General features: G+C 32.1%; 3 protein-coding genes across 3 annotated transcripts; 2 read left to right on the forward strand and 1 right to left on the reverse strand.

The window, feature by feature from the left end:
* Positions 1-5,735: 5,735 nt before the first annotated feature.
* Positions 5,736-8,790, forward strand: LOC112526650 (low-temperature-induced cysteine proteinase-like). Its single transcript, XM_025137024.1, has 5 exons — positions 5,736-6,245; positions 6,614-6,855; positions 6,974-7,111; positions 7,478-7,987; positions 8,354-8,790. The coding sequence occupies exons 1-5, from the start codon at positions 5,744-5,746 to the stop codon at positions 8,495-8,497; spliced, it is 1,536 nt and encodes a 511-aa protein (XP_024992792.1). The 5' UTR covers positions 5,736-5,743; the 3' UTR covers positions 8,498-8,790.
* Positions 8,791-15,575: 6,785 nt separating this feature from the next.
* LOC112526326 (protein DOG1-like 4) lies at positions 15,576-16,241 on the forward strand. The gene has a single exon (XM_025136587.1). The coding sequence runs from the start codon at positions 15,576-15,578 to the stop codon at positions 16,239-16,241; it is 666 nt and encodes a 221-aa protein (XP_024992355.1).
* A 552-nt stretch (positions 16,242-16,793) lies between these two features.
* Positions 16,794-19,951, reverse strand: LOC112526714 (CBL-interacting serine/threonine-protein kinase 12-like). Its single transcript, XM_025137105.1, has 2 exons — positions 18,522-19,951; positions 16,794-16,894 (listed from the first exon to the last, which is right to left on the reverse strand). The coding sequence occupies exon 1, from the start codon at positions 19,778-19,780 to the stop codon at positions 18,545-18,547; it is 1,236 nt and encodes a 411-aa protein (XP_024992873.1). The 5' UTR covers positions 19,781-19,951; the 3' UTR covers positions 16,794-16,894; positions 18,522-18,544.
* Positions 19,952-22,509: the final 2,558 nt, after the last annotated feature.

Raw genomic sequence — 22,509 nt, forward strand, 5'->3', positions numbered from 1 at the left:
TGTAATCGTATTAAAAGATTTTATGATATCATTTCCATTATTATCCTTTTAATTTTAATATTTTTTGAATCTTTTTAAATTTCAATTTTAGTTTTAAAAATCTTTTAATTTTATTTTTTATCACAATATGTGGTTATTGGGTTGTTCTCGCATTCTCGTAAATCGCAGGAGTTCTCGTTTGAATCCTTCCCTATATATATATATATATATGGGCCTAATCAAATGAGAACTGATTAGTTTGTGGTAACTGTGAGGTCCAATTTCAACTACAAATCAACGGATAAATTAGGAAATTAATAATTATGGTATTTTGAGTTAAATTATAATTAGAGGGCATATTATGTATTTTTAAATAACTTTTCCCTCCTCTCTCTCCTCTCTCATCTCTCCGAACTCCAATCTCCGGTGAAATCGGTATCACAATATATCATAATGGGTATCACATTGTGTATMTTTGTTTTTAAGGTTTGAGTTGGTATCATAGTTGGTATCACAATGGTATCACAGTATATCACAATGGATATCACATTGTGTATCTTTGTGATTAATTAGTACCTGCCACATTAATGTTCACCGGGGGCCGGAGATTGGAGGTCGGAGAGATAAGAGAAGAGAGATGAGTTTTTTAAAAATACCTAAAAAACCCTCTAATTATAATTTTAACTCAGACTACCATAATTATTAATTTTCTAATTTATCCGTTGATTTGTGGTTGAGATTGGATCTCAGTTACCACAAACTAATCAATTCCCCCTAGAATAGGCCCCTATATATATATATATATATATATAATGGAAAGATTAATTACCTTTAAAATGTAATTATGTAACTACTACCACTTCCGTTAGCCGATCTCCATATCATGTTCCTAAATGCCAAAACCGACTTTTCAACTATTATTTTTCTTACACTTTGGTGGGTTGGTATAGAACATTTCTTTCTAAATGCCAATAAGTCAATAATCAACATTGCAACAAATTAAAAGGCTGATGTAGTTTTCATGGATCGAGATAGTTCATGGACAGAGGATAGGCCCAAAAAAAAGCAGAGAGGAGATTCAAATTCCCATACCTGTCGGAAACTGGGGACGGGGATGATGTACGTGAAGGGTCGGGGATTGCATTCCCTGCCCATCTCTGTCCCATTGCCATACCTAGCGTAAAGTTGATCCAAACATGTATCTTAGTGATCGATCAGGCTGAAGGCTCGAAAGCAAGAGAAACGATATAGATACCCTTCGTTTCAATTTGTTATATCTTGAGTTTCTTTAGACGTGTTATTTATTTAATTCATCTGATATGTGATGTAAAGACTTTCGCTGTTAGCTTTTCGATCTAAGTTACATTTTGATCGAGGTATATTATGTGTGTTAAGTTGTCGCAATCTCAGACAAACCCTCCGGTGACCCCAGGAGGACTTGAACTGGTGACATCTGAAAACACCAATTCAAGAAATGGGAAAAAAGAAGAAAATGTATACTTCAAAGGATCAAAACACTGATTCAAATTCATTTCAGCTGTTCGTTTTTTAATTTGATCTGTCTTCTTAAGCTTGAAGGCTTTTTTTGTTTTTGTCATCTTGATCGAACTTGATGTCGTTTTTTTTTTTTTTGTTAAATAACTCAATGGTCTTCATTTTCTTTGCCGTCTAATTTCAATACTTGATAATTCATCATCTACGTCCACATTACTGATTGTATATTGACTTTTAACATCTCCATAAAAGAAACAATTTTTTTTGCAGGTAAAAATCAGTCCCAATTTCAAAATTAGACGGTATGAGTTAGATAAAAAAAATCGATCTTTTACGGGTCCTTGATTAATCTGGTTATCGGCAACCTCTAAACCAGGTCAGCGGTCTTTTTTCACACTTCCTTTAACTGGTCCATTTTTTTGCCCTAGTCCGAAAACCGTAATTGATTTAGGCCTTTCTTTTTTACCGGTCGAAGGCTGGTCCTATCATTTATTGATCATTGGTCCTTTTTGCTTAAAAATCGGTTAATCAATCATTTAGCATCTCTACATATATACATATACAAAACGATTATAACATGTCAGAACAATATTTCAAGTCTAAGTCTAAAAAAAGTGACGAACAATCATTTTTATATAAAAGAGAGGAGTAAGTGTAATAAATTGGTTTGGTGAATCTTCCATTTTAGTGTCTTACGACACTAAGAAGGCTAGGAATGGCAACGGGCCTGGTTCGGGTCGGTTATTGGTATCATTGATAACTAAAACCATCCTCATAACCGTCCCGATCCCTATTGGGTCCTCGCGGTTTCCTCGATCCCCATTGGGAACCCGTTAAGGGTAAAAATCCCCCTTTTTCCATTGGTTTCCCCGGTCACCGTTGGTTATACCCGAAACCCGAACCGATCTGAAATAAGTTATAATATGTTACTTTTCATAATTAAAATTAAATTAGAATTTATTTCAAGATGTAAGTCTAAATGTATCAAACATAATCAAACTAATTACAAACGACATCTTAGATTACAATGTAAAAGTAAACAGAAATACAAACATCATACAACAAACATCATACAACAAACATCACGATTTAACGATTGGACAAATAAACTAGACTTTTTCGTGAGTCTTATTTGGGGTGCTGAGCTAAAGTGGATAAAAGCCTTTTAAATATTAATGTTAGTATTTTCTTTTAATGATATATATATATATATATATATATATATATATAAACTAATATATATACACATATCGGGCCGGACCGGTGATTACCATCCCCGTCTCGTTCCCGTTAAAATCCCCGAATATGTCCCTGATCCCCTCCCCACTCCCGAAAAAATGTCCCCAAACCCGACCCAAAAATTTCTTTTTTCGATTTTTACCATCGATTTCGGTTTTTTTATCATCTCTAAAGAAGGCAAATAGCTAACAAGATGATTCTTTTTGTTATATTTATGTCACATAATTGATAATTAAATCTTATTTTAATGTCTGCGACATTTTCTTGTAAATGTTTGGTATAAATTTATTATTACATACACTTGAATCAGAAAAACATCTTTCTCATAAAAAATCTGACCTGACCCATACAAGAATTAATTTCGATTCCCGAAATTTTAATATTAAAAACCCAAAAAACATGTCTCGGTAACACTTATCTCTATAACCCTACCATACGATCTCAGTTATTTTGTTGCAGCCGATTGTCTCGATTGGTTATTCAAACTTGCACGACGAGTGTTTTTTATGTCTATCAATTGTAAGCAAATTATCAAATCGGTACTGTATTCATCCATTTTTTTAGCGTTCTGATAAAAACTTAATTTTCAAGTTCGATATTATCTTGTTTTCTGTTTGGAATATTAGCTGTTATAGATGTATTTTTTGATCACGCTACATGGTAAAGTCTTACTGTTTGAAATATGGACTAACAGGATGACATCCATACGTTATCACATACCTTCGACGAAGCTTCATTGGATGTATTATTTCATCTTTTGTCAACTATTGCAATCAATTTAAAACACATGTATTTTATATATGTATATTCTGCTTTGTTTCGGAGGTGGACCTATACGGTTCAGACGTTTGTCCTTATTTTATTCTTTTAACATTTTTTAATATAAAAAAATAAAGATATTATTATAATGAGATATTTAAAAAAAATATTATGATAATATATATTTCGAATAAAAATATCGATTCGAGCATCACAGTGAAAAAAATAGAAAATCAGTTTTTTCGGGTTTTTTCATTCACAAATCTTATATATTTTGAATTAATTTTTTAACATGTTTTTTAGGTCAATTTGCATTATAATCTAGTTTATCAGTTAGTTTTACCAAACGTTAATATTTATCAACTAATTTACTGGTCAACAGTATTTAACTTATCAAACAACATTATCAATTAAATTATCAAAACATAAATATTAATATAAAATAAAATAAAAAACTAAATAAAATAAAATAATAGGATTACCCTTTTAGTTGTTAGATACCTACCACCTTCTCTTCTCCCTATGTTTTGAAAAAAATTCTGCTAAATAATAGAGAATTTAATTTATTATTAATTTTTTATAAAATTGTTTTAGTTAATGATGGAATATTTAAATACCTTTTAATACAATAAAAATATAATTTATATATTTATAAATAATTTTAGCAGGATTTTATAATTTATAAATTAGACAAATTAATTAAAAAAATTAATACTTTTAACGTTTTTTATAGTTTTATTCGAAAGAATAAATATATAAAATTGGTTGTGAGTAAACTACAAATTTGGTCCCTGTTGTTTGTCAAAAATAACATTTTTCGTCTATACAATTTTAAAATTACAAAATGACCATCGTGGTTTAAGAAAACGTACGGTTCTAGTCCATCCCTCTAACGATCGTTAAAAAGTTTAGTTTAAAATGAAACATTTTCGGTCTTTTATTGATTTTTTGGTCTTTTACCCAATTAAAAACCACAAAAACCAAAATCATAAAATCGATTTTGAATAAGTAAAAGACAAAAAAATTGATCAAAAAACTAAAATACCCATAAACGAAACTTTTTAACAATCGTTAAAAAGAGGGACCAAACATGAATATTTGTATAAACTATGATGATCATTCTATAATTTTAAAAATATAAGGACGAAAAATGGTTATGTCTTACAAACATATGGACCAAATTTATACTTTAATATATTATTATCAAAAAAGAAAAGAAATTAATCCTCACCTTACACACAATAATGCCCATGCTCTTCAAGACTTCAACGTGGGATAAAACATCACTCTCTAAACGACACGATTATCGTCGTTTGACCCACCGATTAAAGCGCCTTCTGAAACGTTGTTATTCACGTGAAACTATCTGACTATTTAAATACGAATATACTTTTGTATTTAAACGAAAATAATAATTAATTATTTATTGAAATGATTAAATTATATGTTATTTTACACTTCAATTTATACATAAAATAACATGTCATTAGGCTCGACCTTGGCCACGATATAAGTCGTGGGCCAAGTCATCCATGCACCCATGCATTAACTGTATTTTGTAGTCGCATACGATTACAGTATAAAATCATATATGATTTGATCATTTTCATGTTCTTTTATTTTGACAATGTTCTCATTTGATCTTTCATTCATACAAATATATCTGTCTTTACTTATTATTTTCAAAAAAATTGAAATTAATTATATAATTCACTTCTTTCGTTTAAATAATGTTCATATATTTTTAGTTTATTCCAAAATAATATTCATTTTTGTAATTACAATATTGTTTTATAACTGTATCTTTAATTACAAAATGAATTAATTCATCATCTATTTTACCATTGATGGTAAAATTGTTCATTTAATTAATTAAAAGATATAATAATTATATGTTTCTAAAAATATATATTATTTTTATTGAAAACATTTATTTCCATTAAAAAACTTTTAAAATCTTATGAAAAATATATTTATTATAACAAGATTAGTGTATTTATTATAAAAAAAATAATGTGTTCAATAAGTAGACAACAAGGTATATATCTCTAACTTATTCAAATTACCAAAAAGCCCCTCTTAACTACCACTTCATGCCAACACTTCAATGGGCATTTTCGTACACTTACCATTCAAGATAATTTTGCTATATTATTGGCCACCCAAGATATCGTGGTAGGTAGGACAAACCAAAAGATTCAAACTCTTTCACAAACTCTATAAATCAAAACCAATTTCAAGAAACTTTTCAAGATTCATTTGCTCATTCAAAATGGGCACCTCAAATTCCATCATCACTCTTCTTCTCTTGATCATATGTCTTTTGTCGTTTACGTTAACATTCTCAATATCAACTCTTCCCACTGAGTTCTCGATACTTGAGGGTCAAGAAACTGACGTTTTATCAAGTGAGAAGGTCTACGAACTATTCGGAAAATGGAAGGAGATGCACGGAAAGACATACGAGCACGAAGCCGAGGAGGCACAGAGGCTCGGGAATTTCCAAAAGAGTTTGAAGTACATATTGGAGAAGAACTCAAAGCGGAAATCAGAGACAGAACATATGGTGGGACTGAACAAATTTGCCGATTTAAGTAATGAGGAATTTAAGAAGATGTATTTATCGAAAATTAAGGGGCCTAGACGAAATACATTAAAGATGAGGGGCGAGAACGGAAATACGACTTCGAATTTGAGGTCTTGTGATGCACCCACTTCTTTGGATTGGAGGGACAAAGGAGTTGTTACACCAATGAAGGACCAAGGGCAGTGTGGTAAATTTCCTTTTTCTTAAATTTAATTTCTAAATTATTAATTATTTAATTGTGATTAATAGTTTTACGATCATTTTTCTTATGTGTTTCATGTTTTTTCCATGGAATTTGTATTTAAAATTTATTTATTTTGGTTTTTAAAATATATAAAAACCAATTGGACATGAGAATTAACTTAAAGAAATATTAAATAATTATTAAAATACATTTTACCAACAATAAAATTTTAAAAGTAATATCTTGATGGGTAAAAATGTAATTTTGGATTGAAGATTTATTGAAAACATAAGTATCATATTTATTTCGAAAAATATAAGATAATATGAAATACATACATGTTAATATTATGTTAACGTTTTATTGTGTAGGAAGTTGTTGGGCGTTCTCTGTAACGGGGGCCATTGAAGGTGCACATGCAATAGCCACAGGTGACCTCATTAGCCTCTCAGAACAAGAGCTTGTTGATTGCGACACAAACGATTACGGGTGCGATGGCGGAAACATGGACACTGCTTTTAGGTGGATTATTAAAAACGGTGGGCTGGATTCCGAAGCCGATTACCCTTATACGAGCTCTAATGGCTATGGAAGTAAATGCATCACAGCGAAGGTACTCTTTGACCCTATCGTAATTAAACAAGTGATATTTGTTTCTTGCTTATGATCCTTATACGACACCTTAGTGATATTAATTTTGATCCATAAATTCTTTGTTGTGGTCGAAATAGGCGAAAAAGTCAGTTGTATCAATCGATAGCTACGTAGAAGTCGAATCAAACGGAGACGCACTCCTTTGTGTCGTGGCCAAGCAACCCGTGACTATTGGTATCGATGGCTCAGCTTATGACTTTCAACTATACACCGGTGTACGTGTGATGATTTTTTTGTATTAAAATGATTTGTTGAATCTTACTACTAAATTAAAGACTTTTACCTATTGTTTTTCCCTGGGAAATCCGTTGCTAAAGAAGTGATTCGTCAAAAAACCGTTATAAAAAAGTTGATGGGTAAATTGTTGATGGGAAACTCAAATCAATGACATATTACCCAAGTATTTTCTGGGTGATCTGTTGCTATTTTCTTGAAAAATATTTGATTCCATCGGAACCATTGTTATTTTCAGACGCAAATTTCCGTAGGTGATTTTTGTGGGTAAAAGTCTTTTGTTTTGTTGAATCTTTATTTACATGAAAACGCCTAAAGAAACTATTTTTTTCTTTCACAATATGTAGGGTATTTACAATGGCGAATGCTCGAGTGATGCATATAGCATGGACCATGCGGTGCTTGTAGTTGGTTATGGTTCAGAAGGTGGCGAAGATTATTGGATCGTCAAGAACCAATGGGGTACGTATTGGGGAATGGAAGGGTACATTTTGATGAAAAGAAACACAGATATCAAAAACGGGGTTTGTGGGATGTATAACGAGGCGATTTACCCTGTCTCCTCTATCCCAACGCCGCCTGGTCCACCACCACCACCAACTCCACCATCTCCGATGCACCCACCACCATCTCCAGTGCACCCACCACCATCACCAACTCCACCGGCTCCTAGCAAGTGTGGTGAATTCTCATATTGTGCAGCAGACCAAACATGTTGTTGCATCTTTGAGTTCTATAATTATTGCTTGATCCACGGTTGTTGTGGTTACACAAATGCCGTTTGCTGCAAGGGAACTTCGTCTTGTTGCCCTAGCGATTATCCCATTTGCGACGTTAAAGATGGATACTGCCTTAAGGTATGATATATGTCTCAAAAGTGTGTACATGTTATATATAGGATCAGGTTAAACTGCACAAAAATGAAAAAAATTGAGGAATACCTTGGTAACGAATGATATGCACATGTACATACAAGTAATTTCTAAGAAAATTTTCCGGTATGCACATGTGCATAAAAACCAGGAAACAACTTCAATTATTTGTATGCACATGTGTATACCATCAAATGAATGTTTCTCATGTCGTTCCTCAGTTTTTGATTTTTTATGGGTTTTCTCGTGAACCTCTCTTTCTCTATTTACATATGCTCTGATTAGCAATGAACTTTGACATCACCAAGTATTTCATTCAGTCTTCTAAACTTATATTTTTCCATATTTTAGAATTCCGGCGGTACTTTTGGAGTTGCAGCAAAGAAACGACAACTAGCGAAGCACAAGATGCCATGGGAGAAGATCGAGGAAACACTGGTGGAAGAGTACCAACCGCTCGTGTGGAAGAGGAACCCATTTGCAGCAGCTGTTTAGAAACAGATAAAAATGATGTTTTAATCAGATCCCTTAACCCTATGGTTTTATGTAGTATTTAAAGCTTTTAGAACCTTTCGAACCTTAAACCATGTTACATAAATGTATTTCTCAAAAATACGTCACATTGGTGATATTTTACGACCATCTGTGTCGCTAAACTCCACCATGGTCCAGACGTATTTCTTGAAAGTAAGTTGCGATTGTGAAATTTTTAGTCGCTTTTCCATCAGTAATTTTACCGTCACATAATGGTTTGTAGCATAAATATAATTCATATGATTTGTGCATTATTCTATATAGCAATGTTAATGTATATGGTATTATATACATGTGATAATGAAGTTGATACTTTGGAAAATAATATGTCCACAAAATAAAAAGTAATTTGTTTAGGTTGTTATTTTAAAGAATTTATATTTGAAGACTTTATTTTTTTTAAAATAAAGTATGAATTTAATATAGTTAAAGAAATATATTTTATTTTTTGTAGGACATTTATTTTCATAAGGTATTTTTTTTCAAATTATATAATATAAATTTTTTTTATTTTAAAATTACTCTAAAAAACCTGCTATAATGTTTAAAAAATATTTTATAAACTTATTGTAACACTTTTACATAAAATGTTCAAATATTTTGTCATATACACATAAATCCAGTAAAACACAGCAACATTTTTGCATCATATATACCTGGTTTTATTATAATAAAGCTTTAACAGTCTTTTTGTATACAGTAATTTTTTTGATTTAAAATAAAGTAATGATGTCAACAATAAAACCAATGCACATGTGAATTAACTGTGAAGCACCGGATAATTCTCACATAGGTATGCAGAAGATAAAGGGGTAATTTCGTAACTTTTACAAGTAATCGGCAAACAAATTCATATGTGAACTCATGTGATTCACATAAGAACTATATGTTCGTATCTTGAACCTGCTAATTAGTTCACATGTGAACTATTTAACTGATTCACATATGAACCTAATGCACATGTGAATTACAACATTCTGAACGACTCTTATGTGAATAAAAATTTTAGTGATTGTAGGAATTCTCTTCTAAAAATCTATGCCTATATCACCTATTTATACCTAACATTTACAATGAAACTAGATCCTATAAATATGGAAAGATAATCTCTATCGCAAATAAGTTGTCACAAGATCAGCTAAATAGCCTGAAAAAACACCCTTTTAATTCATGGAAACAACTGTTCTACTCATTCTGACACGCTTGCATATATGATACACCCCATTCCTGACTAGAGACGGACCTATAATTTTTTTCAAGTGGTAATATCATTTGACTATAAGAAACATATATAAAGATATTTTTCAGAAAATTGTCATTAATCTATTAGTTAGTTCATTGTTTTTCATATATGAAGTCCTGTGTTCAAGTGTTTTATTGCAAATCTTTTTCAAAAACATAATAAATCTAAAATTGAAAGCTAAAACGGAAAAAATGATTCGAACTCAGATCTAGGACGGAAGAAAAACCTTACAAACCAACTCTACCAAAGGATACTTGTGTTCTCTCCTTAATTTCAAAATATATATGGCGGCACACAACAAATTGATGTGGTTATACTTTTCACGATCCTATAATTTTTTACACTACGACGGAGGAACAAAACGGTGAGAAATGCCACCGTATCCAATACACTAGGTCCCGACTCCATGACAGAGTGTATCCTCGCTACAGGAAACACTGGGAACTATTGATTCCCCTCCCCCCGCCCGCCCCTTGATAAAAACAAGATTTAAATTTGTAAGAATTACATGGTTTGTACATGATATACATTTATGTATATATCTATATATATACATGATATACATGTACACATACATGATATATGTGTATACATACATATATATAAAAGGAAGGTCCAGGAAAACCCAAAGAAAATGAAAAACTGAGAAACATTCTGATAACCGTTTATATGGACCGTATGTACATATGCATATAATTAAAGTTGTTTTTTTTATTTTTATGCAAATTACTCGTATACACATATACATACATACCGTTGAGATGACAAGTTACAAAAAGTTACTCAATTTTTTTTACATATATTATAATCCAGGAAAACTTACCAGAATTGAGTTGAAGAAAGCATGGGCGGACCCAAAATTTTTTGGATACGGTGACACCATATAAAACGGTTGCACCTTCTAGAATAAAACGGTTGCAACTTTCACGAACCTATTTTTTTTATCTTACCACAGAGGAACAATACGATGGCACGTACCACCTAACCACCTCTCTAGATCCGTCTATGGAAGAAAGAGCATTCATATTCATATTCATATTCATAATTTATCCAAATTGTTTGTTTACTATGTGTAAATTGTAATCTAGATCCTTTTTGAAGAAATGTGGGTCAAAATTGAAATGATGTGAAGAGGAGAAGAAAATGGGGTTAGAATAAAGATCCGACCCGACCTTTTAGACCATGGAAATTAGTTTAAAGGGTAAATTCGACTTTTTGTACCTTTGGTTTGAAAAAAGAAAAACTGAAAATCATCGAGAATTGAACTAAATAATCAATTTCCCAATCAACTTCATCTTTTAGTCATGTTTCACCTTTTTTAGGGGTCGTTTATTAAATACTTACTTGATAAGTGCTTATTGGATAAATTTCCTTATCGGATGAACATGAGGAGGACCAAGAATCTTACCGGGTAAGAGCGATGAGAACGATGGAGAATCTTACACGGTAAATGAAGATGATGACTCTTACCAAGGTAAGTGCTTACCTAGTAAATTGTTCCATTCGATATGTTTTGATGTATTAAAATCTTGCGCATCAAAATAAATCATAGTGTTGACTCCTATTGGTAAGCGTTTACCGGGTAAGCAATTGGGTAAACGGCCCCATAGGGGCTGTTTACCAAACGCTTACTCGGGTAAGCGTTTACCAAGTCGCACTATCTAACCGAATGAATATGGTAAGAACCAAAAATCTTACCCAGTTCTTACCCAGTAAGTGAGAACGACGACTTTTACCACAATAAGCGATTACCGGATAAATTGTTGCATGCGATGTCGTTTTGGTGCACTAAAATCTTACCCGATAAGTAAATGATAATGCTAAATTTTACTGGTAAACACTTATCGAATAAGTATTTGATAGGCGGCTCTTAGTTAGACTTAGAGTTTATATAATTGTTTTATACGTTTATGTAGAACTTATTTTGAAATGAAAAAAAAAGTAAGCAAATTCTTTATGCAAATGAGATTCTTATTCAAAATTTTACACAAAAAATTGAATCCTTGTGCAAATTTTTGTAAAAAAATTCCTTTTTTTTAATATCATAATCCAGTTTACGTAAATGTTTAAGACATTTTTATAATCTCTCGTTAAAATGAGAATTCAATTAAAAAAATGACTAAAAAGTGAATTTGGTTAGAAAAATTAACTATTTTGATCAATTTCCTAAAAATCGTCTATACTTTTCAATAAGTTCAAAAATAGTCAACGAGGTTTATTTTTTGTTTTAGTTGAGGGGATTTTCGATCGATTTGTCTTTTTTTAAATTAAAAAATTATTATGTATTTATAATTTATTCGGTTAGCTATACATGACTCTTTATTAGTGGCTTAATTATATAAAACGTGGTAGAAGGAAGCTTTATGAAGAAAGCCAAGTTTTTCCAAACTTTCTCATTAGAATTAAAAAACACGCTTCTTCCATTATGAAAAGACACTCTCAAACAAAAACTTTCTTAATCTATACAAAGAGTCTTATTTATATAGAACTAAATAAGAAAACCAACCAAATAGTCCCTTATGTAGCTTATATACATTTATGTTTAACTAGAAAGGTACTCGCATAATATATCGAGATATAACTTGATTTTAATTTTTTATTTTATTATTTATCTATGTCAATATAATACGGTTTTTAGTGGTTTTTAGAAAACGACAATATTTTTATTTTTGAATAAAATATAAATTTAAATATAGCATAAAAATTAAAAAATATATATATATATTGATATTAGTATTCAAATTTATTATTTAAAGTTCTGGTTTTTTTTGTGTAATTTCTTTAATTAATATTTTATTTATAATTTAATTTAAATTTAATAATAAAGTAATTTATTTATTGTTTAATAATATAATTTTGATAAAAATAATAATTAAGTATTTTGTTATAACTATCCTAATTGTATTTTAAATTTTATATATTTAAAATGAGATATCTATCCCGTATTTGATTGTGTTTATCTATAGTTAGTTACACAAATTTAAAATAAAGTTTTAATAAGTTGTACTTATGCACAATTTACTTGTGATCTTGAATTTTAAGTAATATGCATAAATAAACAGTACTTTATGCATAAAAAATTGTTTTTAAGAGTTTTTATCAAATGTTTTATAATATAGTATATATATATAAATAAAAAGACAAAATCTTTCCTTCGTCCCTGACAGAATGTCTCTGAACACGACCCAAAAACTTCGGTTTTCGATTTTCATCACCGATTTCGAGTTTTTTTTTGCCATCTCTAGACTTTTTCTAAAGGTCAACAATTTAAATCTTACAAGATTATCAAGAATCTTTTCGATTGTTCTCCAAAATCCATAAAATTAATCAAAATATACGTAAACCGACTCAGATATCTACAGTAAAAAAACCCGATAAGTATAAAAGTAAGATTTTTATTAAATTATTTTGGTATAAATTAATTCAATTTGGCCACCTATGAAACCAAAGGGCAACCATGAATGTGGGCTCTTTTCATTTCATTCCATTTTTTGCAAACATCCTATTCACAATTATGGAAGGTGGAGAAAGCTCCACGTGGAATACCACATGGCCCCTTCTCATGACACGTCTACACCCACGTGGTACTTGAGATGACATCAGACTCAACTCTTGGAAACACGACTTTGCTTTTTTTTTTAAAGATTAAAATTCCCAATTTCTAAGTCCTTTTAATCCACAAATAAATCCTTAAAAAATATAAATAAAAATCCAAACTTCATTTTTTTTAACCAAATAAATTCAATTAAATCATTAAATATTGGTATTGATTTGATTTATATTTTTCTTATAAACGTGGTCTCATTGGTTAATTAAATTATAGTATCTAAGTTAGTTTTTATATATATAATTAATCCATTTAAATATATATTATTTCGAAAGTGACAACAATACAATATAATTGCCCTTTTTACGAGTCTAAAATTTATGATGACGGAACGTAACGGTGATCTGTGCTATCATAGCTAATGAATTGGGTATGCTCATGATTTGAACAACGTTTGTAATTAAATACTAATATAACCGACGAACGACAATGACAAATGATATCACCAATAATTAATGGAGGTCACTGATCTAGGCCATGATTAATCTTATTGATTACTCGTTGATCTGGTTGACAATGAGAAACTTTTTTACATGTGTTTTTTGTTTTAAAAAAGATTTAAAATGGTTTCAGATTGTGAAACAAATATAAATTAATTATGCATTAAATACTAGCCTTATATATATAAACGGTGTAATTTTTACAAATCATACAAACTTAATTATGTTTTAACCACAAGGGTGGTGTCTGATTGGTTTGAGTTTGGCTTCAAAGATCAAGAGTACCACGAGGTCCCAGGTTCAAATCCAAGGAAGAATAAAAATCCCCTTGTGACCACAGAGATTCAAATGCGGTGACTCTAGACTATCTACAAAGCAGGCGGTCCCCCTGTGATTAGTTGGCTCACATAACGGGTTGGATATCCAAGTTAATAAAAAAAAACCTAACAAAAAAAAGGACCCAAAAACCATGAATAACAACTAAAAATCCGTCAGTCTTTTCTTTTGTGTAATTTGTTTCACTTCAAATTTTGGTTATATTTTATCTATATACTTTCAATTTAAAAAAATAAAGGGATTTTTTATTTTTAAAATTATAACAATCTCTTTAATTATACCCGTTGGTTCATCTCAATCTAACACTTTAAAATAAATTCTTTTGAGTTCTTTTTTTAGGGTTCTCTTCAAATCTATTATGTATCTTTTCCATATATATATATATAAATATATACAAAAAAATGTGAGTTATTATACAACTATTTATATTTTTACAACCAATACAAACCAATTTCAACCGTCCGTTTAATTTGATGAATATGTAATTTCATAAAATTTTTGATTGTTTCCTAATATAAAATATTGATCATAATTAATAAATCTTATTCATCTTCCATAAATATTTAAATCATAATAAATGAATTCTCATTATTTTCATAAATATTTTAATTTATTGGGTTGTATTGGTTGTACAAATGTGATAAGTTACATTTGAAACAAACTCTCTCTTTCTCTCTCTCTCTCTCTCTATATATATATATAGGGTATATTTCTTTTACAACCTTTTGTATTTGTACAACCCTTGCAACCCAATTAATTGAGATATTTATACAAATGATGGGAGTTCATTTATTATGATTTGAATATTTATGGAATATGAATAGAGTTCATTAATTATGATTAATACTTTATATTAGGAAACAATCAAAACTTCTATGAAATCACATATTCATCAAATGAAATGAACGGTTGAGATTGGGTTGTATTGGTTGCACAAATGTCAAGGGTTGTATAATAACCAACCTCTATATATATATGTTATATTTCAAATACAACTATATATATATATATATATATATTATGGATTGGGTTTATATACCATATTATTTTCGTAAGATACATGAAACTATTTTCATACTTAAAATTTTACAGTAAAATATTATGAAAGGTAAAAATATTTCGAACCTTTTTAGTGTAAGAGAAAAAAAAGGAGTATGGCATGAAAGGTTTGCATGAGAGCAATGAGGCAGGCACCCTATGGCTAACCAGCTGCGCGTAAACCATGCAGCATGCATATAAGCCACGCATTTCCCCAAACTCGCAGCGTGTCAATCATCCACCTCTACTTCTTTCTCTCTCTATATATACATACACATATACATACACATTTTATATATATATATATATATATATATATATAACCTTAAAAGACGACTTATTTGTTTGGTTTAATAAAAGGAAACAGCAGCAGCAATGAAGCAGACAGCAATTGAAGAGAAATTCTCAGATTTCTACGAGAAGTGGGTCTGTCAGCTGGAAGAATATCATAGATTTCTCCTTCAAGATTACACCCATCAATCAGATTACGAGAATTTAGTCGCAAAAATGACAACCCACCACAAGAATTACTACAGATTCAAATGGTCAGCTGCCCATGAAGATGTCTGTGCCTTCTTCACTCCTGTCTGGCTCACCCCATTAGAAAACGCTTATCTCTGGGTCACCGGTTGGAAGCCGTCGGCGGTTTTCCGGTTTGTTGACTCACTCCGGCAAACCGGGACCGGGCTGGTGGACTTGACGGAGGAACAGGTGAAGAGGATTGAAGGGTTGAGATTGAAGATCAAGATGGAGGAAGAGAAGGTGGAGAGAGAGATGGAGAGACAGCAGGTTGGGATGGCTGATCGGAGGATGGTGGAGTTGTTGCGGTTAACGAGGGGTGGCGGTGGCGATGCGGTGGCGGTGGTGGCGTTGAAAGGGTTGTTGAGTGGGTTGGAACGAGTGATGAAAATGGGGGATTGTGTGAGGTTGAAGACGTTGAAAGGATTGTTGGATTTGATGAATCCAAAGCAGTGTGTAGAGTTGTTGGCTGCACAATCTATGTTTCATGTTCAGTTGAGGAAATGGGGCAAAAAATTGTGAATTTTTAAGAATTAATATTAGTTGTAGTTAACTTTTTGTTTGTTTTTATAACCGTGGGTTTCTGAACCAACTTATATTAATCGAGTAACGGTTAATACTGAATGACACTACAGTTATCACAGCTGAACCATTATATCAGTACTATTTTTAGAAAAAGAGGTATTTTGGTCATTTATTATTATTTTATTAATCATTTGGAAGTTATATTCAACAAACCTAACGAAATAGACACATTCCTATTCATTTGACTGATTTCATCTCAATTCCTACCAACCAAACTTACGAACAAACCCGATTAAATTCATTTTCAATTCCTATGACAAATTCCATCATGTGATCGAATGCCACCTTAGTATACAATGTGCGACGTATAAACCGTATCAAGCTTCCTTCCAACAAACTAACCTGCTCCAAAAATATACATGGAAATAATCGAATAAGAACCTTAAAAATGTTGAGAACTGTGAGAATAACTAAAACATGTGTTGTTTTACACTGTAAAACAACACATGTGATTGTATGTTGAGTCATATTATGATTTGATATCCATATTGTTATACTTTTGCATTTGAAGCTTCCTGTGGAACTACACGTGTGAAGCTCCATATAGATAAGAAGCTCCTTCTAGTGAGACCAACCACTTTTCGTAAGACCTGTGAAACCACTGTAAAGATTTAGAGATCGTTTACCAAACACTTATCTGGTACGTGCTTATCAAATTACATAATCTTACTGATGAATATGACAAAGACCAAGAATCTTACCCAGTAAGAGCGAAGACAAGGACTTAGAGTCTTACTCGGTAAATGAGGACGACGACTTTTACCACGGTTAATGCTTACCGGATAAAATATTGCATACGATACCATTTTGGTGGACTAAAATCTTATCGGGTAAGTAAGTGATAGTATTGAATTTTGCCGATAAACACTTATCCGGGTAAGTGTTTGGTAAACGGCCCCTAAATAACCACCAATTTAATTTAGCCTAAACTACCCTTGAGTAATAGGAAAGGTTTTATGCAAAATAATTAAAAGAAAGCTAAACTCCTAAGTCAAACCACCCCATGATGGTTCATATGAAAAGTCTTGAAGCATATACTAAATTATTACCCCACCCTCCTAATTTTCAAAACCTAGTTTTTTGGTCCAGAAGTTTTAAAGCCAAAGCTGGTGCTGGCAGTCGAATAAGGGCTTGTTTGTTAGTAACTTAATGAGTTTAATGGAATTTACTTATTCGGTCAACTATAAATGACTGTTGATAGTAGCTTAATGAGTTTAATGGGATTCACTTATTCGGTCCGCTATACATGATTGTTGATAGTAGCTTAATGATATAAAAGTGACTTATTCAGTAAGTTTCTAAGGGGAGCTTTATGAAGAAAGCCAAGTTTTTTCCAAACTTGCCCCTCCTAATTAAATAATGTGTCCCTATCTATGAAAAAGCTCTTCCAAACAAAAACATTCTCAATTTATACAGATAGACTAATATCTACACATACAACTTTATTCATTCTGGATTTAATGGAAAACCAATAAAACAACCCCTAAGTCAATTGCCTAGTGGTACCTAGGTTACCGATAAATCCCAACCTCCTTGAAGGTCAACGATTCATGCCTCACCTTTGGTGAGGAATGTGAGTTTTATCGTATATAAATATTAAATATTTAAATCTTTTTTGGGTAATAGCTGGTTTCAAGGCCGGCTTACGTGCACGACTAATCCCCAGGCTAACCTCCTTGGCCACAAGGGTTTTAGCACGCTTGAATTCGAACCCGGGGAGGATGAGATTTTCCATTACATTACCCCTGACCTCATCTCAAAATCTCTTTTCACAATCCGGGCTATTCTCATAAACAACCTCTCTACCTCCTAATATTGTTTCATATTCATGTCATTGCCATCAAGATTACATTTTTCGTATTCAGAACTCGGGTGTTTTAATATATATGGAAAAGGGATTCATGTCTCAAAAGGGTCGGGAGTGCACGATATCAAGAAATCAAGAAAACGGAGCTGCAAACTCCATCTTAGTCCTCGACTGACTAATCAAATTGCGTTCGCAAACACCACGAAGATACAACCCATGGATTCCATCTAATCTTATAACACCAACAACATAAAAGATGCAATTTTAGACCACTTCTACTCTAACAATTAGCAATTTAGCATCAAGAAACATATAAAACAAGATCAAAAAACTAAAGAAATCCAATAATTTGCATCAAGGAAGAGATAAAAACAAGATCAGAAGAGTAAAGAAATCCAACAAAACCATACCCTTTTGAATCCTGCTCCTTTCTTTATTTGTTATCAGCAGGCAAATGTGAAGATGGTTCAGAAGATCCAGTTAGAACCAGAGGCTGCAATCCAGGACCAAGTTTATTGGCACAAAACTCATCATATTCACTCTTATCCCCTGCTTTCTTTTTAACTTCTATAACTCTCAAATTCGGTGTCAATTCGAATATCTCAACAGTAATCGTTAACGGGCCTTTCACGCCCTCTCGTGACCCTTCTAAACTAATCCTACAATCCTTTCTTCTGACCGAAAAACTCACCACTTTCGCTACCTCCTCCAACTTCGAAATAATGCTAGAAACTGGGGCTGCTGTCACAAATCTTGATTCCTCAGTTCCGTCTTCAAACAGCCCAGAAAGACTAAATCCAGGCGAAAACGAAATCAAATCAAACGCGTTTAGACTCATGGGTCTCGGGAAATTACCACTAACAGACCGCTTCTTAACTTCCATTTCACTTTCGGATTCGGAGTATAAAGATTGATCGGAAAAATAATCGATACAATCTTCAGTACCTCTATCTTTCACAGTACTAATCATGTCATCATCTTCAACATAAAACTTAATGTGTTTAAAACCCTTTTTGAACCACTTATCTTCCATGATTTCAGGAATCCTGATTCGGGTTTCCGGGTTTGTATCAAGTAATCTTTTTAACAAACGGGATAGCTCCGGCGAGAACCATCTCGGTCGCCGGAATTGCCCTTTGTAAATCTTCTTATACATAACCATTATATTCTGATCACGAAATGGTAAATAACCAGCCATTAAAACAAATAAAATTACCCCACAAGACCAAATATCGACTTTTGCTGCTTCATACCCTTTCCGGCCCAAAACCTCCGGCGCGACGTACGCGGGAGTTCCGCAAAAGGTATGAAACAGACCATCGCCGCACATTTGCTCGGAAATTGCACTCAGACCGAAATCGGAGACCTTCAAATCACCATCTTCGTCTAATAAAATGTTTTCTGGTTTTAAATCTCGATGATAAACACCTCGTGCATGACAAAACCCTACTGCAGAAATCAGTTGTTGGAAATATTTTCGAGCGACGTCTTCTGTTAATCGACCTTTAGCGACTTTACTGAATAATTCACCGCCTTTAACGTATTCCATAACGAAGAAGATTTTGGTTTTCGTGGCCATTACCTCAAAGAGACGGACGATGTTGGGGTGGCGTACACGGCGGAGGATGGAGATCTCGCGTTTGATGTGAGAGATCAAACCGCCTTTCATGACTTTCTCTTTGTCGATGACTTTAATGGCGACGAGTTCGTTGGTTTTGATGTTGCGAGCGACGTAGACTTTGCCGAAGCTGCCATGGCCGAGAACATGGCCGATCTCGAAGCGGCGGAGGAGGAGGCCTTGGGCTTCTTTTCGGGTGGTGGAGGGAGAGGGAGACGGAGATGACGTGGTTGACGCCATAAAGGGGGGTAGAGGATCAGAAATTGAAAAATGGGAAATGGGGTTTCGATCAACGTTCGAAAGATTTGAGTTTTGATTTTAATTTTTGGATTTGATGATGATGATGACGATGATGTTTGTGAAGCAGCAACAGATTCGTTGGTTGCTTATGGGCCATGGCAATATAAAACAATTGATAAACTAATGATCAAGTAAATGTGTACGATATAATTCTAGACATGTATTATTGCAGAGGGAATGTTTGCATTTATTAATTTATTACATCTTAAAAATGTTTAACTTTTTCAAAAACTTTTTATTATCGATTTGACATTGATATAAGTTGTTTATCCAAACATTCAAAAGTGATTATTACCGATGTCACACTGAAATAAGTCAATAAGTTGTTTTTATAAGAATCCCAAACGCCCCCTAAATTTTTTGACGAAATGACAATTTTATTTTTAATAAATTTATCTTTTTAAAACTTTTAGGGTTATTTGGCAATTGCTGAATAATTTGGTGCGTAATGATTAAGTGGTCGGCATGATTAAGAGGCTCTCATGATATAGTGCAAAATAAAATATAATTGTTTGGTAATTGTATTCAATGAAATCAGAGCTCTTAATGGTTAAGGGAGATCCAGGATACAAAATCATCCCGAGGGTTTTAGAACCATTAAGAAACAGACTTTTTTTTGCCAAACAAGATTCACCTCTTAACGATTCAGAGGTTGCTTCTTAATGGAACTATTAAGAGGTAAACAAACAACTCCTAAATATTTATGCATTTATAAAGGGTAAACTGGAAAATTTAATTATCTATTTTGGAAGTTGGACACTTGTTCTGATACAAACATATATAGAAGCGTAGATATATATTTTGGGACCGAGGAAGTATAGTTTTGAATGTAAAAACCATTAAGCTTTCTCATTTTGTATGATTAAGTCTTTGAACATTTTTTGTATTAATAAACCATGGTCTTTTTAAAAATTATCTTCTTAACAACAAAAAAAAAAACTATCTGTAACCAACTAGAAATGTCTTAAGGAAAAAAATAAACCTAAATCAGTTTTACCATTTTCAAATCTTACACCTTCAAACACCTATTGTTGCCCCATCGTTGTCCATTCTCCATACCGCATATTACACTATTGGTCTCTACCATCGATCTCCCTCTTTTTAGCTATTTTTAGGGGGATAGAGACAGTGTCACTTTAAGATATTTCTAGTCAGTTACGAGTAGTTTTTTTTGGTTAAAAGATGTAAGTAACCAATTTCTAAAAGTTCGACGATTTATTTTATTGAAAAAAAAAATCGTATAGGACTTAATCATTTAAAATGGAAAGTTTAATAGGTTTTTTACTCAAAAGAATAGCTCGGAGACTTAATCATTCAAAATGCAAGATTTAATAGGTTTTACATTCAAAAAAATAATTCACGGACTTAATCACTCAAAATGGGATAGTTCGTTGGATTTTTATGAACTTCTCTCATATATTGTCTCAAAGCATGTCTAACAAGCGTGATTCATGAATAGGTTTGAGATTAAAGGTGATCAAATGTGCAGATCCCATCTTACGTTTTCCACATTAACTCTTCTTTTCACACGATATTTCGCCTTCGACTTAATTGACACGAAGTTTTCTAATTTTAATCATTTGATTCGTTTATCATTTTTAGAAAAAAAATTGTTTTAAAATCTGTATTTTTTATTTAAATATTTTACAGAAAGTAATTTTCAAGTGATCTAAACAGGTTTTTTCATTATTATACGTCATTTTAGAAGGAATTAATAACATGTGATAGAATCGATCACAAAACATCGTAATATATATACTTCACAAAGTTACAGTCGCTTAAGCAGTAAACTTGATAATCTGGTATATACGAGTAGGGGTATCAATGGATCAGGTTGGGCTGGGTTTGGGTTCAACTTATTTATTAAATAGGTTGAAAATCTCAACTCAACTCAACCCAATCCATTTAATTAAATGGGTTGAGATTTTTCAACCCAACTCAACCTGTTATTTAAATGGGTTGACAGCGGGTTGATCTGTTTACGATTTTTTTAACCCAACCTGTTAAATAAAGGGGTTGACAGCGGGTTGACTTGTTTACGATTTTCTTAACCCAACTTGTTAAATAAATGGGTTGAATCTGGGTTGACCCATTTAATTTTAAAATTTCGAATAAAAAAGGAGTAGACTATTTAATTTTTTTTTTTTGAATAAAACATAACCACAAATACAAATAAATTGTTTAAAGTTTGAATAATACACAACCACAACAAATATATTGTTCAAAATAAGTTGGATTGGACTTTGGAGACGATAATGGACTAAAGTGTTTACTTAGGGTTTCATGATGATTAAGAATAATGGAGACGATTAGAATTTGGAGTTGCATCTCACGACGGTAGGATCTTTATTTAAGAATAAAACAAAATTAAAAATTTGAATACTAAATATAACTAGAAGCGTACTCGGGCAATGCAGCGAGATACATCGTGATTTTAATATTTTATTTTATTTTTTTATCTCAGTCGATGTTATAATATG

Source organism: Cynara cardunculus, assembly GCF_001531365.2.
Source record: "Cynara cardunculus var. scolymus isolate 2C chromosome LG 14, CcrdV1, whole genome shotgun sequence".
Taxonomy (NCBI): Eukaryota; Viridiplantae; Streptophyta; class Magnoliopsida; order Asterales; family Asteraceae; genus Cynara; species Cynara cardunculus.